This window comes from Pinus tabuliformis, chromosome Q (assembly GCF_031772625.1).
Source record: "Pinus tabuliformis cultivar Carrire ecotype Pingquan chromosome Q, CPIR1, whole genome shotgun sequence".
Taxonomy (NCBI): Eukaryota; Viridiplantae; Streptophyta; class Pinopsida; order Pinales; family Pinaceae; genus Pinus; species Pinus tabuliformis.
This window is the reverse complement of record NC_142296.1, coordinates 1,125,497,994-1,125,516,152: the sequence shown is the minus strand read 5'-3', so window position 1 is coordinate 1,125,516,152 and position 18,159 is coordinate 1,125,497,994. Positions and strand designations below refer to the sequence as shown.

Sequence of the window (18,159 nt, the reverse complement as noted above, 5' to 3'; positions counted from 1 at the left end):
AAACTTTAATGGTATGCTAGAGAAAATCTCTTTTAACAAAATAACTTAAAAAACTATTAAATATAATATAATAAAATATACATATATTTTTTAATCAGTATACATTATAAGCATTAACAAAACATCTATAAGCATTAACAAAACATCTTTATATTTTATATATGTTTAGATTGTGAAAAAACTCTTAAAAGATAAAACCTCAAAACCATTATTATTATTATTATAATATAAACACATTTTAATTTTAATTTATAATTTTTTAATTTAACAAAATTATGATTTTAGAGTAATTTTGTTAATGCTTTTCAATCACAATAAAATAAAATTTTATTGGTAAACATTAATCCTCCATCATTAAAAAATAGAATTGCAACATTGAACATGAAAACAATACATATAAATTAGCAACATTTACATTAAAAAATATATATTAAAAAACAGAGTTGCAACATTCAACATGAGAATAATACATAATTTATTGCAAACATTTAACATGAGAATAATACATATAAATTAGCAACATCTCCATTTAAAAAATAAATATTAAAAAAAAATTGCAACTTTCAACATGAAAATAATACATATAAATTAGCAGCATTTACATTTTAAAAAACAAATATTAAAGATACAAAATTTCAATACTTTCCAAATTATATGGAAAAATAACAATATCCTTAATACAATTTTCATTAACTATAAAAGAAAAAACGGTCTTAATTTATTACAAATCCAAATATAACACAGATTGTTTGTCATTCGTACTCCACATAAACTAGAATTCATATAACAGCTTTTGAAAAGCAGCCATATGATGCGAGTGTAATCCCAAGACAAGTGACAAACTTCCATCATTGGTTGCACTAGGCAAAATGTAAGCAAGACCTTCGTGAGTACCTGCAGGGCCCATGAATATGGGCTTTCCCCAACCAAAGTCTGCATCATATATGGGCAGTCTAGTCCAGCTTACGATATTGATATTAGGACACTTAAACATATGAGGTTCTCGAATTAAAGTAGTGAAATCAGGTTGCAATTCCAAATAGTCTAAGGCAGAACGCAGGTACTCGTCATCCATTTGGACCAAAACTTCATGAATTATACTTGCAGCGTAATTCACAGGCTTTGAAACAAGGTCCCCTGCATGAGCCATAGGGGTAGTTGTGAAAATAGCATTCCCAAAATAACCCTGGGGAAGAGGTGGTCTGAGCCTGCTACGACCATCCACAGCAATAAACAGTTTCGTTTCTTGATCTTCCTTCAGATTTCTGGCCTGGGAGACACATCTCCATATATGTGCTGCAAGCATTTCATAGCAGCTATATCTTTCTTCATTTCCACTTTGCTTTGTTTTGCCTCTTAGAATATCTAGTTGTTCTTTTGTAACTTTTAACACGGAACATGAGATATCATTATCGTTTGTTAATCCACTTTCCTGCAAGAGTGGAGGTGTACAATACTCTATATGAGGAAACTTTGGACTTGGAATTTCTCCGGCTTGTAAAAGGGTTCTATCAATGAATGGCGGGAGAGTAATGTCTAATCCACGAGCTACTTCAGACCAAGTTTTGATGAAGTTTAAGGCTGCACACCCATCAGCAAAACTGTGCTGCATCAGGACACCTAATGACACTCCTCCACATTTGAAAAATGTTACCTGCATTCATTGATGGAATTAAAGTATAAACGTGTGTATATATATATATATACATCAGCACACCTAATGACACTCAACATTTGAAAAATGTTACCTGCATTCATTAATGGAATTAAAGTATCAACGTGTCTATATATATATATAAGTGATAGGCAAATATTTTCAAATTTTAATATAAAATTTACCTATAATATTTAAGAATATACATTAATATTTAATGAAAAGTAGGAAATTTCCACTTAAAAATTATATTATTAGATTTCCACTTAAAAACTGTTTTTTATGGTCAACAAAAACAAAAAAATACATTATTAATACAACATATAAAAAGTTTGTCCCGAGCAAAACCAACCTGCAGAAAGAGAGGAGGGCAGGAAGAGGTTTCATGTGAATAACTAACTTTGGGAATAAGCTGCTTGAGCTCCACGTTGGGTGGAAAATCCACAAAATCACCAATGGCAGAATCTGTGATAGCCTCAGCCAGCAGAGCTCCCTCTCCGTTACAGTTGATTTCGATACGTCCATCTGGTGTAGTTTTGAGTCTCCCTGCCATGGGATAAAAAGGCACCAGCACCTTACTCAGAGCTTCCTTGAGGATGTCCAATGAGAAGAAGTCGGGACTGCCATTGGACATGTAGAAATATAGAGTTGGAGTATATGTTCTCGGAACAACTTGGTCTGCATTTGACAGCCAAAGATCCAGCTGTGGCGTTGGTGACGCAGGCCGTACCATTTCGATTCTCTTCAATGCAATAAACATTGGAAACAAGCTATGGCACCAGAAAAGCTGGATGTGGGATGAAAAGCCAATACGTTACCTGAAAGCGGAGCATGTAATTTATTGATCACCAAAATCAGATATTGAACGTTCGATGAGAGTAGAATGTTCGTTCGATTCATAAGTAAAGAATTAAATATTGGTTAAAATACAAATATTGAACTTTCCATGAGTGGAACGTTAGTTGCATTAATAGTGGGGAATCGTTATCCCGATTACACTTTCTTGGATACCTCTTACGTGGCCCACTCGCGCCCAACACTCCGTACCCCACTTTCTTGGATACCTCTTACGTGGCCCACCTCTTACGTGGCCCGCTACTGCCCAACACTCCTTACCCCAGCTACATAGTGGAGAGAAAACATGGTCTTCTCATGTAATTCTTATTTCCACTTCTATAGCATTATAAATGTCTTCTTATATGTCAGGGAAATAGTCTTGGCCCTCTCTCTCCGCCCTCCATTTATTTGTTCATGCTGTGATTTGTTCACTTGCTGTCACTCAAAAGATGAGCGCTATTTTATAGAGGTGGAAATAGGAGTTTCAGTCTTTCCCTGGGAGGGCTGAAAATAACGAAGCTTATAAATGTATTTGGTTATATGGGTCTATTTTTAGATTTTGGTTAGTTCATCATTATATCTGTGTGCATTTTCAAATTCAAAAACTCAATGTGTACCACCTTGTAGTTGCCTCCTCCCCCTTGACAAAAAAGAATTGAAATGCTCTGCTGCAAGACTGGGATAAGAGAAAGCACGAGCTCAGCTCTGTACCTCGACGAAAACAATTACAGTCAGTTGTCAGCCAAATTTTGCACGAAAGAAATGCGCAACAAATATGCGAACATCAACTTTCTTGACAATTTCACTAAAATCATCGAACAGGGTGCATTTAAATGTCTGAAAGCTTGACAAGGTAAACACTGTTATGCTATTTTATCCTACTTCGCTTTGAACTATATGTTTTCAATATAAATTCATAGAAAAAGCCTTCTCATGCAGCTCGTGGGTTTCAAAATATCTCTTCGAGAAGTCTAATTATAAGAGAAAATATGAGGACCATTGTGAACTACAGAAAACGTCTGTTCTAATAAAAGTTAAAGAAATAGCTTGTTATAAATGTATATTTTGAGGATTTAACCAATAATTTGCATATCTTTAAGGTCTCTTATGAGTACCATTGTGAACTACAGCAAACGTCTGTTCTAATATAAGTTAAAGAAATAGCATGTTATAAATGTATATTTTGAGGATTTAACCAATAATTTGCATATCTTTAAAGTTTTTTTTAAGGATACTTTATTGTATGGGAAGTCATTAAACTAATTATAAGCTTTTTCACATGTATTTTGTTTGCAATTTTTTTTTTGCAATTTTTTTTACAAATTTTAAATTATTTAAATGAGATATTTCTTTTATGAGTGTTTTTATTTTATGTTATTTTTTAAATTAAAAAATATAAATAATTATTATTATTTTTTTGGAAAAATATTAATGGCGTTTTATTATATTTTTAAATAAATAATATACAAATATTTCATATATTTATTTTAGGATTTTTTTAAATTTTAAATAGGCTAATTTCAAAATAATTTAAATATTTAAAACTATATTATAAATTAAATGATATTTATGATTGAAATTTTAAAAATTTACACAATTTCAATATTTTGGCAATAAATTTTAAATTTGCATTTTCGTTTTATCCATATGTTACCTAACTAGATATTATTATTTATTTATTTATTTTATATTATTTTTCTAAAAAATATGAATGGTGGAAAAACATATAAACTAAAAATTTAAAATTACATAATTATGTTAATAATACAAAAATGTTTTTAATTTAAATGAGTTTATTGTTTCTAATAATTTCAATCAAATTTTTGAAGTTTAAAATTTACCCATTTTGTAATGTTTTTGGTTTTATAAAATTAAAATTATAATATTTATTCAACTTAAATAAATATTGATAATTTTATTATTTAGATATTGTTGATGTAATGATTATTTATATTAAATTTAAATTTTCATTTTATAATTCCTTATATAAATTGATTCTTAAATTTTATTATTATACAATTTTATATAATCATTTATAATTTCATTTCATGTATTTATTTACTTTGAACTATTATTATTGTTTGAGTCTATATACAGATTATATTATTTGTTTACTGTTATATTTTTTATTATGATTTATGTAATTTAAAATTAATTAAAATTAATATTAACTACTTTGATTCTAAAAAATAATATAATTTTACTTTATTATTATACAATTTTATATAATCATTTATAATTTCATTTCATGTATTAATTTATTTTGAACTATTATTATTGTTTGAGTCTATATAGGGATTATATTATTTGTTTACTGTTATATTTTTTGTTATATTTTTTATTATGATTTATGTAATTTAAAATCAATTAAAATTAATATTAACTATTTTGATTCTAAAAAATAATATAATTTTTTTTGTTTGAAGGTAGAAATTATATTATTTATTCAAAGAATTACAAGAAATAGGTTTCTATGTTACTAGCTACTATGGTGGGAAACCAACCAAATAACACAAGTTGAATTTCTTCATATTACAAGTGTTTCTTTTGATAAATTTATCAAACAAAAGAAAAGGGTGGCCACAACCCATGCTACTATGAAAGAGTTACAAAGACCAAAGAGGAGCCACGAACCATAGACAAGAAACCAGGCCAAAGCGAGGAATCCCAAACCACAAGCCATGGGGCCACCGAAAAGGAAGGCCATAAGTGCCCAACCACATGAACCATGGAACCACCGAGAAGTGAGGCCATGAACCACCATTCGAACTAGACCACGGAGCGAGGAATCCCAAACCACGAACCATGGGGCCACCGAAAAGGAAGGCCATAAGTGCCCAACCACATGAACCATGGAACCACCGAGAAGTGAGGCCATGAACCACCATTCGAACTAGACCACCAACCTCTCGCCACCAAGAAGCATGTTAGAGTATGCCAGAGTTGCAAACGCCAATGAATGAACCGTAACACTCCGCCTGAGATTGCTTGTGCTAGGAAGCAATTCTTAGCACCAATAATTTGCTGTGTATGTATGGAGGTTGCCACCATAACTAGATGGAAAATGACTTTTTGACAATGTTTTCTATGTGATGAGATTGCTTGTGCTAGGAAGCAATTCTTAGCACCAATAATTTGTTGAGTGTATGGAGGTTGCCACCATAATTGGATGGAAAATGAGTTTTTGAGAATGTTTTCTGTGTGATTCATCCTCAGGACAAAGATGAAAAATCCAATCTATGAACATATTTAAATAGCTAAGATGCACCTTTATTCATAAATGAACGGGAAAGAGGCCATGAACCACCATTCGAACTAGACCACGGAGCGAGGAATCCCAAACCACGAACCATGGGGCCACCGAAAAGGAAGGCCATAAGTGCCCAACCACATGAACCATGGAACCACCGAGAAGTGAGGCCATGAACCACCATTCGAACTAGACCACCAACCTCTCGCCACCAAGAAGCATGTTAGAGTATGCCAGAGTTGCAAACGCCAATGAATGAACCGTAACACTCCGCCTGAGATTGCTTGTGCTAGGAAGCAATTCTTAGCACCAATAATTTGCTGTGTATGTATGGAGGTTGCCACCATAACTAGATGGAAAATGACTTTTTGACAATGTTTTCTATGTGATGAGATTGCTTGTGCTAGGAAGCAATTCTTAGCACCAATAATTTGTTGAGTGTATGGAGGTTGCCACCATAATTGGATGGAAAATGAGTTTTTGAGAATGTTTTCTGTGTGATTCATCCTCAGGACAAAGATGAAAAATCCAATCTATGAACATATTTAAATAGCTAAGATGCACCTTTATTCATAAATGAACGGGAAAAAAGTCAAATAATTTATTATTAAATTATAAATTTAAATTTAAAAAATAAATAATAGTGATCATGAAGGAATCAAGATTAATTTCTAATATATATATATATATATATATATATATATATATATATATATAATTATTATTATGCTCAATTTCCCAACTTTTTAAAATATTTATATGTTATTATATATATACATTTTTATGAGTGATTGGGTGAAAATAATTTTGGTATTTTTTTACTATAAAATTAAAAATAATATTTAATAATGAAAAGTTAGATAGACAATAATTAGAATATAAATATTTATAATACCAAATATTATTTATTTATTTTTATATTATTATAATAGTTATATAAAAAATATTGTAAATGTACAAAGTGTTTATGAAGCAAAATTATTATATGTGGTAATATAAGTTGTTATTTTAAATATTATTATATATCTATATATATTTATATATTATTTTTATATAAATAAATATTAAATATACAATTAGATATATGTATATTTGTATGGTAACTAATGTATTATAATGATTAAAGAAAAAATGTCAAGTGAGAGAATATGGTTATATAATGAGGTATTAGTATTAAATAAATAAAATATATATGTTTAAAAATGTAAATAATTAATTATTTGTGGCATAGAATATGGGATTAGAGATATGTCTCACAATATTAAAGAAGTTATTAGATAGGACTGTATAATTGCTCTTAGGAAAGAGAATCTTCCTTGAGAGTAATATTAGTGAAAATGAGTTTATTTCCCTTAAAGCCTTAAATGAGAATTGTCATTCTTAAGGATGATAAAGACTATGTGAGAAAATTGTTGAATCATATCTATAACAACGACAATTATGAAAACCTCAATAAGAATCCCATTAAGGAAGTCTTGAAGGATGTTGCTTGGGCTATAAAATTTTGTAATTCCCTTAACCCCTTAGCAAAAATCTTATTTAGAGAAACCCTATCACCCCTAGAATTTATGGGCTCCCTAAGGATGCCCCACCCCCCCTCCCGAAGACCCATTGTAAACACAATAACTGGGCCCACTTATCTTTAAGTACTAACTCAAGCCTCTCGTTAGTTGCACAAATTCCTTCGTTATGGACTCTTCAACCTTTGTTAAAGAGTTAAAATATATGAGGCTAGATCTAGGGGATATTTTAATAAGCTTTGACGTTGTTTCTATTTATACTAAGATCCTAATAAATGAAGCTATAGATGTTATCAATCACATTACAAATACTAGCACGACCAAATTGGTTGGGATTTTCCTTTACCTTTTTCAGCTTCTAAGGTGAATTCTACGAACAAACTTGTGGAGTAGCCATGGATTCTCCACTTTTCCATATCGTTGCAAACTTGTTCATGGAAGAATTTGAGACAAAGGCTTTAGCTTCTTCTCAACTCCACCCTAAACTCTAGAAGAGGTTTGTAGATGATAATTGAGGCATTTGGCCCCATGGTCGTGAGAAGTTAAATTTTTTCATTCTGCAACTTAATTCTCAACATGGCTCCATGAAATTCACAGTGGGAGTTGAGGTTGAGGATAACCTTCCTTTACTTGATGTTTTCCTCTCAAAAATGGATGATGATTCCTTATCACACTAGGAATTTCATAAAAAAGCACACATAGAGCAGTTTCTTCATGCTAGTTCTCATCATTTTCTAGAGCAAAAAACCAGAGTTCTTAACACATTGGCTACCCAGGGTTTGAGTATTATTATGATGACCAACTGGAAGATGATAAAACCCATCTTTTGAAAGTTTTTGAAAAGAATGGTTGTAGAAACCATCAAGGTCTTAGACATTTTCAAAGGGCTACTAAAGGACCTAGGATTAAAAACATTACCGATGATCGAGCAACTAATGGTCAACTTTCCTTCATCCATGGGACCACTGATAAGATTGCTCATATCCTTAAGAATAAGGAAGTCTCTGCCAACTTTAAGCCTCTTCATACCATGCATAGCTCCCTCAGATCACTCAAAGACCCGGTAAACCCTAAGGACATGAAAGGAGTTTACACAATACTTTCCTCTTCTAGGATGCCCTACATTGGTGAACTCAAGAGCACGCTTTAGACATCAAGCATAATCGATCCTGATCCTCAGCTCTAGCTAGGCATGCCAAGAAAAATAAACATATGTATGCATTGATGATTCCCAAGTTATTGCAAGTATTGATCACTTCCATCATAGGAAGTTAAGGGAGGAGATTGAAATTGAGAAACATATTAATAATGTTAAAAAAATGACAATTAGAAATTAAGTAAACTTAAGTTCTCACTCTTCTTTATTAAATATTTGTTTAATTAATTAATTACATTTTAAAATGTATATATGTTTTTTTTCATTACTTTATTTAATTAAAATTAACACTTCATTATATGACTATATTCTTGGACTTTTAATCTTTTTCCTTTAATCATTATAATACATATATAATCATATAAATATAAAGAAATTTAATAATTCTATAAAATAATATATAATAACGTTATATGAATATATAAATATATAATAATATTTGAAATAAAATTATATATAATAAAAAATGAATATATAGATATATGATAATATTTGAAATAACTTATTTTACTATATAATAATTTGACTTCACGAATATAACTTGGGAGATTATATATATATATATTTTATTTTTTATTTTTTTTGAATTTTAATAATTTTCCATATTTTTTGGAAATTAATCTTAATTTTTTAATGGTCAATGTTTTTCTAGTGTTCAATTTATAATATAATAATAATTTATTTGACTTTCTCCAATGTTCATTTTAGAATCAAGATGCATCTTAACTATTTAAACGTGTCAATAGATTGAATTTTTCATTTTTTCCTGAAGATGAACCACCATAGTTGGTTTGAAATGTGTCAACAAAAAAAGTGATTGTGTCATTAATCCAGAAAACATTCTCAAAAATAAAATGAATCACAAAAGCCTAAAATCCGAAATGGAAAATGAGTGCTAGATGTTGTCATGTCAGCGACCAACACCATAGAACCACACAATGAACCATAATTATTGATCATTCCTAGTTAAGTGACACCTTCAGTGCAAGCCTGCCATTCTGAGCCTAAGCTTGAACTTGTCACCAAGAGTTTCGTGACTTACAAAGGAGGGAAGAAACCTTGGTTTTCTTTGAGGATTCCCAACGCTGCGACCAACAAGAAGAAGAGGTTGTTAGAGCAGAGAGAGAAAACCATGTAGTGCATTGAGCCTGAAAGGCTAGAGTCTGTGAATTGTAATGAAACTAAGGACCCTCTAAGAAGGTGACACTTTAATGGTGAAGCTGGGGGCCAATGGAATTTCCAGATCCATCTTGCAAGCAAGGGAGGCCTAGGGTGGCTGAATGCAAATCCAATTGTAAGGCAGACACTAAAGTGCCGAGAGTGCCAAAATAGGCTGAAATGAAGTCCACATAAAGAGTTTGAGGAGAGGATGAGCATTATAGTCATGGTGACCCTGTAATAACGAGACATATTGTATCTTTTCCTTTGAAAAACACAACACAAGTTAGAACACAGGTAACAAAAATAGGTCAGAGGAAGGAAATTGGCTCACCATGATGCCACTCTCGTCCGACACTATAAGAAACAACTGTATTATAGGCTATTTTGTTACATCTGATCAATCAGTCTCTTAATCGGATCATTCACATCTTATTGCCCCTTTTACATCATTATTGCACAAAGCCCTATTCATGACTCTCTCATTCCCCAAAGTTTCTATCCTGAACTGCATCATCTAAGATAGTTTTAGGAGCAACACACCCTAGCCTCTTATTGGACACTGTTCATCTACAGGTTGCTCCACTGTGGCCTATGTTGATCACCTATAGGTTTCTCCCCTTTACATTTGTGTTGGTTCTAGAAATTCGGGATAAAGAGAGAGAATCTCAAAGCCTCCATTTCCAGAAGCTTCCAAGATCTGTTGTAACCGCTTACCTAAAATAAATATTTCAAATCCTATACTTTCCTACCTTAGAGTTTCCATCCCTTATCCTTAGATCTCATCCTCCCTTCAAGGGTAGATCCCAATCCCAATATTGATAAAAGGATAAGAACTCCCAAGTTACTTCACTCTATATATTTATAGCCTTCCATATGCAAGGGGTTGGATTTTGGAGAGTGATTCTACCCTTATGTCATTGTTGTGAGAGTTATCCTTTCATGCATTTAGGGTGATTGGAGGTGCACTTTGTGACAAAGGAAGGACAAGTCAATAACTTGGAGGAGCTCTTCTACAAGATCAACACCTATTTATGGTTATAACTCATTCCATTTATATCAATACAAAGAGTTATTTTGTTTTCCTATATGTGATGTCCTTATTTCATATATTTCAATACCATGTTGATCTGTTGAATGAAGTAGATATCTAATGCTACATAGATATCATAGTTTATTGGCTTATGTTGTTTGGTTGTCCAAGTTCTAATTTTGGCAACTGGAGCTAGGATTGGAGCATTCAAGCCAAAGGAGTGAAACATATGACAGATTTCAAGTAGGTTTCTTCCCCTCATCTACTTGCTTTAAGGAAAACATTGGGTCCTTTGTCATCTATTGTTATAGGTTAGCCACAAAACCTAGGAGAGATATTTCTATTCACAGTCATAAATCATGCATAAAAAATTGTCAACTCAACTGGGGATCAGTTCATTCCCTAACTGGTTTCCTTGTCCTTAGTGCTTGTTTTATGTCTTTCTCAGATCTTCATATTCTCACTTAGTCTTGATTAGACCTAGGAAGACCTTTCATTGAGATTTACTTGTATTTTTTGTCTGAACTTGGCTTTCCTTGATCACCACACCCTGTGGTCTAGTGCATTGCAATGAACCCTAGAATTCTCTACACCTACATTGCAGTGCATCATAACCATTTCAACACCTACTATGATCTTGATTTTATGCAAAAAAATTCCTTTTGTGATTTTCTTGTTGATTATGTTTGTTCTAGTTGCTCATCCTTGTGTCCTTGAGTGTGTCTTGGTCTCTCATAAGCTTCCATTTGGTTTGATTTTGTTTTTGAATGGCTTTGGAAGAAAAGGAACAAGAAATGTCAAAAAAAGAGGATATACTCCAGGAAAAAACCCTAGATAAAGAAGAAATGAATCAGAGGTGTAGTTGCACAATTATATTCGCTAAAGGTTCCCACATCAAAAATCATCTATTTCTCCATATCTCCAAAAAGTCTTGGAAAATCATTCCAAGGTATTTGAGACTCCCAAAGGTCTCCCACCTATTCGTGATCATGATCATGCTATTCATTTGATTCCAGGAAGTGTTCCTCCAAACATCAGGCCGTATAGATATCCCTATGCCCAAAAGAGTGAAATTGAACGTATGGTTGCAAAAATGCTAGACGTTGGTATAATTCAACCTAGTCAAAGTTCTTTCTTTGCTCTAGTAGTATTGGTGCACAAGAAGGTGGATCATGGTGCATGTGTCTGAATTATAGAGATCTCAACAAGCTCATTATTAAAGATAAATTTCCCATTCTTGTCATTGATGAATTATTAGATGAATTGCATGGATCAATTTACATCACCAAGTTGGATCTTCATTCAGGATATCATCAAATCAAAATGAAGACTGAAGACATTCTGAAAACAGCGTTTAGAACTCATGAGGGTCATTATGAATTTTTGGTCATGCCTTTTGGCCTTATCAATGCACCTTCTGCATTTCAAGGTTTGATGAATTCCATTTTCAAACCCTTCCTTAGAAAATTTGTGTTAGTATTTTTTGATGATATACTAATCTAAAACAAGTCTTGGAAGGATCATGTTGAACACGTTGGCAGGGTGCTCAAATTATTGCAGGAGAAACAATTATATGCAAAAAGCTCCAAATGTTTCTTTGGAGTACATGAGGTAGAATATCTGGGTCATATTGTATCTCATGAAGGTGTTAAGGTAGACCCTAGAAAAATTAAAGCCATCAAAGAATGGAAAATCCCCACATCCATAGAGCATCTGCGAGGATTTCTCAGGTTGACAGGGTATTATCGCAAGTTTGTTAAGAATTATGGGAGAATAGCAGCACCTCTAACAACATTATTGAAGAAAGATGCATTTTCATGGACTCCAGAAGCAGCAAAGGCCTTCAAACATCTTAAAGAGGCAATGTGTCAGGCACTCGTCTTAGCTACACCGGACTTCACAAAAACCTTTATTGTGGAATGTGATGCTTCAGGAAATGGAATTGGAGCTGTTTTATTGCAAGATGAAAGACCCATTGCTTTCGAAAGTCATCCAATCAAGGGAAAGTATTTACACAAAGCTATTTATGAGAAGGAAATGTTGGCAATACTACATGCACTTAAGGAATGACGACCCTACCTAATGGGAAGACACTTTAAGGTAAAAACATATTATGATAGTCTTAAATATTTTTTAGAACAAAGATTATCCTCTGAAGAGCAACAAAAATGGGTCGCAAAGATGTTGGGTTATGACATTGAAATCATCTACAGAAAAGGGAAGCAAAATGTTGTGGAAGATGCACTCTTAAGAAAGGATGAGGATGTGGAAGCATTGTTGTGCACAATTTCTATTATCCAACCATATTGGATAAATGAAGCGAGGAATGGAAGAATGACGAAGAAGTGTGGGCACTGATCCAAAAATTACAACAAGATCCCAGTACATCTAATAGATTTCGCTGGAAAAATGATTCGTTATGGTACAAAGATCTCTTATACCTATGCAAGAATTTTCAACTCAAACAAAATATTCTTATGGAATTGCACACTTCTCCCTTAAGAGGGCACTTAGGATTTTTAAAAACTTACCACGGGGTTAAGAAGGAATTTTTTTGGGATGGCCTCAAATTGGATATTCAAAAGTTTGTGGCAAATGGCCTTAAATCGGATATTCAAAAGTTTGTGGCAGAATGTTTGGTTTGCCAACAAAATAAAGTTGAAACAATTAAGACCCCAGGTCTATTACAACCTTTATCCATTCCAAGACAACATTGGGAGGAGGTTTCAATGGATTTTATCACAAGTTTACCCAAGTCCAAAGGAAAGAGTGTCATCATGGTGGTAGTTGGCAGACTTACCAAGTATGCATACTTTTATGTATTATCACATCCATTTAAAGCTAGTACAGTTTCTACTGCATTTATGGAAACAATTCAAAAGCTACATGGAAACCCAAAGATTATTGTAAGTGACAGAGATCCCATTTTCACTGGAAATTTTTGGACTGAATTATTTTCTTGTCTCAGTACTTAGTTAGCTCATAGCTCATCTTATCATCCTCAATTTGATGGCCAAACTGAGATAGTAAGTAAATGTTTGGAAGGATATCTTCGTTGCTTTGTATCTGATAAACAGACATAATGAGTCAAATGGTTGCCTCTGGACAAATGGTGGTATAACACTTCCTTCCATACTGCAGCAAAAATGACCCCATTTATGGAACTTTATGGATATCATCCACCATCCATCACATCATATTTAAGAAAAAATTCTAAAGTTCAAGTAGTGGAACATCACATCGAGCATCAACAACAAGTTCTCCAACTCTTAAAGGATAACCTCACGTTGGCGCAGAATATAATGAAACAACAGGCAGATCAACATCGCAGCGAAAGAAGTTTTGATGTAGGTGATTGGGTATTCCTATGGCTACAACCATATAAACAAATGTCCCTCAAGCAAGCTAAGAAGGATAATAAATTATCACCAAAGTATTATAGTTCTTACAAGGTGTTGCAAAATATTGGTACTATGGCATACAAATTGGAGCTCCCTGCAACTTCTCGAGTGCACCCAGTTTTCCATGTTTCATGTTTAAAGAAGGTTATAGGTGACAAGCTCCCAGTTCAAACAATATTGCCAGAACTTGGCGATGAAGGAAAAATTATATTGGAACCGAAAGCAGTGACAGAAACAAGAACTCGACAGCTACAAAATCGATCAATTTTGGAGTATTTCATCAACTGGAAGAACTTGTCCGCTAAATTTTCCACATGGGAGGATGAGAATTTTATACAGAAGCATCCAAAACTACTCAAGCGTTGAGGACAACACTTTTCCGAAGGAGAGGGGCATGTTAGGCCCCTATAATACTAGTGATTCCCCCATTACTATTGTCATTGTATCCTTTATTGTTATTATTGTGCCCCTATTGTCCCCATATTGTTATTAGTATGCCCCATAGAAACCCATTATTGTTATTTTTGTTCCCTTATGTTATTACTATTATGTTGACTTGATTATATTGTGACGCCTTAGAATCCTATATATAGAAGAGAAGTTTAGTCATTTGTATCATCTAAAAATTGTTCATTTGTGTAATGTAAAGGAGGTTTCCCCCTCGAAGCAGCTTATTTCTAAGGCGTTGATCTATCTTTTCTATCTTTTTGTGAGCTAGTTTCATAACACCATTGATCCTATACTGCTAAGAGGTGGATGAACGCTTGAAAGATCTAGAGACAAAGCAACATGCAAGGCAAGAAATCTGTCAGCGAAAACCAAATAAAATTTGGGGAATGACACAACACATACCTGGGGAGCTGATAGGCAAGATTGCACAAATTCTTCTAGGAGGTTGGGTGACTTGCTACCACAATTACGCAAAAGGCAGTCTGGGTTGTTTGAGAGGAAAGACTGGCTGCTAGATTTGCGCAATCCAGACTGGCTGCTGGTTGCTAGATTTGCGCAATCCAGACTGGCTGCTGGCTGCGGGGATTGCGCAATGCGAAATTCCAGCTGGGAGTGATTGCAGGCTTAGGGACTGCATTGTGCAATTTTCTGGGCCAGTAGTCACTATCCCTCATAAATGTGCAAAACAGTCCTAGAGGATAGTGCTAATCAGAAATGCAGATTTCTAGAGAGGAAGGCAAAGCCTTCCTTCCCCAAATTGCGCAATGTTGTCTCGGAGAAGGCAGAGTCTGCGCCAAGGTTGGCCTGACTCACCGATGGTAAACTAAAAGAAAATATGAAAGTGAATGCATGGCGACACTAAGTGAAAGAAGAAGTGATTGACAGTGCATGCAAAAATGAATGAAAGACTCAGTAAACAGATCAACATGCATGTGAGCGAAGCGAGTTGCTGAATCGACAACCGTTCGTGCAAAACAATCTTCATGCATGCGACAGCAGTGAGATAGCAATGAAAACTGAAATAGAGCTAGGACAAGCTAGTATACATGTAAACGACAGCAAACGTTCAAATAAATGAAGCAAACAACACTCACACAAGCGGAAACATGAAAAGCGACAGAAATGTTGAAAAAGACAAGTTGAGGTCACTTACCCGTGAATAACTGAGCCAGATGTGTCAAAGAGTCCTAGATGTGTTGTGGGATGTCAGAGCTCTAAGTTCGATGTGATAGAATGAGCTCTGATGTGTCGAATAAATAAGTTTTGAGTTCATGTTGTGCATGCCACAAATCTAGGAAAAAGCAACACTTGGAGGAATGTTTCTAAAACGACTTTGCTTGTAACCTCCAGCTGCTAAAAATAGCTCCCTAAATCAGGTGATTCCTTTTGCATGTTGCCTTTTTCTATTCCAGGAAAAAGCAAGCCATGCATGCAAGTCATGTTTCCTTGGTCCCGAGTGGAACTTGTCAACCCAACTGCTCATGCATGAAGTTGCTCAATTGCTTGAAGGAAATTCGCATTTCTAGCTTGGAGCTAGGCTGGCTCCCCAGGAGATTTGTGCAATTTCTGGGCAAAGCAGCTGATTGCTGCCCAGATTTACGCAAATTCTGGGTTGAGCAACCCTGCGGGGGGAAATTGTGCAATTTTCACTGTGAGTGTTGATAGGATTGCGCAATTTCTAGAAGGAAGGCTAGTTTCCCTCCGTAAATTCGCAATTCCTTGAGGGAGCTACTCAACCTGCAGTTGGACCAAGTGTGGGTGAACAACCTATGAGGGAAATGCATCAAACTGTGATTGATAGGCTGCCTTTGTGCAAGAAAAACACTGAAGCTTGTGCACTTGATGAAGCAAGACAAGGTGCTATGAAAAGTTGGTAGGGAGGCTCCAAAACGAAGCTAAGGCAAAATTTTGGAGGGTGGTTGTAGCCACTAAAACAGGTATCTACAAGGAACATTAGACTTTGGTATTATTTATGCTAATTCATTTGATGTTAGATTGACAGGTTTTTTAGACTCCGATTGGGCTGGAAATGTCGATGACAGACAATCCATAACATGCTATGCATTTAGCATTGGGTATGGGTCATCGCATGGAGCAAAAAAAAAGCAGAACATAGTATCCTTGTCTTCAGTAGAAGCTGAGTATCAAGCGATGTGTGCAACAACTTGTGAAGTAGTTTGGTTGATGAGACTTCTCTATGATGTTGGAGAAGAACAGAAGGTTGCAACAGTTATCAAATATGATAACCAAAGCTCTATCAAACTTGCAAATAATCAAGTATTTCATAAAAACACAAAGTACATTGATACACAGTTTCATTTTGTCAGGGAGAAAGTTTAGTCAAAGAAAATCCATATTGAATATCGTAATACATGTGACAATGTTGCTAATATTTTCACTAAGCCTCTCAGTAGAATCAAGTTTGAATTGTTTAGGGAAATGTTAGGAACACTTGTGAACCCCTTTCTCCATTAAAGGGGAGTGCTGAAGATAATGGAAAATATGTAAATCTAGAGACATTCGGTTCACTAGAGCCTTAGATTAGAAATTAGTTCCTACTTCTTAAGAAGTTGTTCCAACTTCCCTATATGTGTGAAAACTATATATATTTTTGATTATAAGATGATTCATGTAGAGCGTTTTTCCAGAGGTAGCCTCCAGGGGGAGCTCCTCACTTGTGAGCTACCTAGTTTATCAATAAAATTAATTTTTCAGGTTTTTAATACTTTCCATTAATTTTGAAATTTAAATAAAATCTATTAATTTTAACAAATATAAACAATTTTAAAATTACAATTCACCAAAAAAAAAACTACATTTCGTTCCTCCCTCCAAAAAATTATGTTATTGTTGGAAAGGCAGAGGAGACAAAGCATGAATTATTCACACATAAAACACGAATTGCTGCTCTTCTATTGATCATAAAAAACATCATGCTTATAATGAACCCGGTGAAGGGTATTTATCCTTTTCCAACTAGCGACTTGCGTAAAATATCTTGACATGCAACCACACATTCAAAGTCGTCTATCACTTAATTCAACTTGACTCTCAACCGCTCAATCACTCAATTAAATGACTCTCTGTGTTTAGCCAACTCCTCATGCAAGAGTAATTATCTTATTTTTACACTCCCCCTTAATTACGACCGCTAAACTAAAACATGACTCATGACAACTCAAACATGCCTGTTGGTCTATGTCTCAGCTAAGCTTACAACACCCAAGTTTATGCTATGAAACTCAAACACATCTTGTGTTAATGACTTAATAAATATATCAGCCAATTGATCACTAGATTTACAAGGCTTCAAGTGAACTTCTCCATTGCTCACAAGTTCTCTAATAAAGTGATATCTAGTATCAATATGATTTCTCTTTTGATGAAACACACTATTCTTGGATAGTGCAATCACTGAGGTGTTGTCACAGTAAATTGTTGTTAATCCTTCTTGTTTCTACTCGAGTCCATCAAATACTCTTCTTAACCAAACTTCTTGACATGTTGTTGATGTTGCTGCTACATATTCTGCTTCTGCCGATGAAATGTCACAATGGGTTGCTTCTTAGATGCCCATGAAATCACATCTGAACTAAGGTGGAACACATAACCATAAGTGCTCTTCCTATCACCCAAATTGCCTACAAAATCATTTTCTATGTACCCAATCAAATCCTTCTTTTATGTTCTTGCATACATT

The 18,159-nt window shown here is 34.0% G+C and overlaps 1 protein-coding gene across 4 annotated transcripts in view; it reads right to left on the bottom strand.

The window, feature by feature from the left end:
- Positions 1 to 635: 635 nt before the first annotated feature.
- Positions 636 to 18,159, bottom strand: part of LOC149223481 (shikimate O-hydroxycinnamoyltransferase-like) — a 30,253-nt gene continuing 12,729 nt past the window's right edge. For 2 of the 4 annotated variants that reach the window (XM_089383315.1, XM_089383317.1), the window contains 2 exons: positions 2,007 to 2,472; positions 636 to 1,654 (listed from right to left, as the gene is read on the bottom strand). In XM_089383315.1, the coding sequence (XP_089239441.1) occupies positions 773 to 1,654; positions 2,007 to 2,414 (1,290 nt within the window). In that variant the 5' untranslated portion in view covers positions 2,415 to 2,472 and the 3' untranslated portion in view covers positions 636 to 772. Of the gene's footprint in view, positions 1,655 to 2,006; positions 2,473 to 3,111; positions 3,203 to 18,159 lie in introns of all 4 variants that reach the window. The other 2 variants (XM_089383316.1, XM_089383314.1) reach the window with 2 other exon arrangements.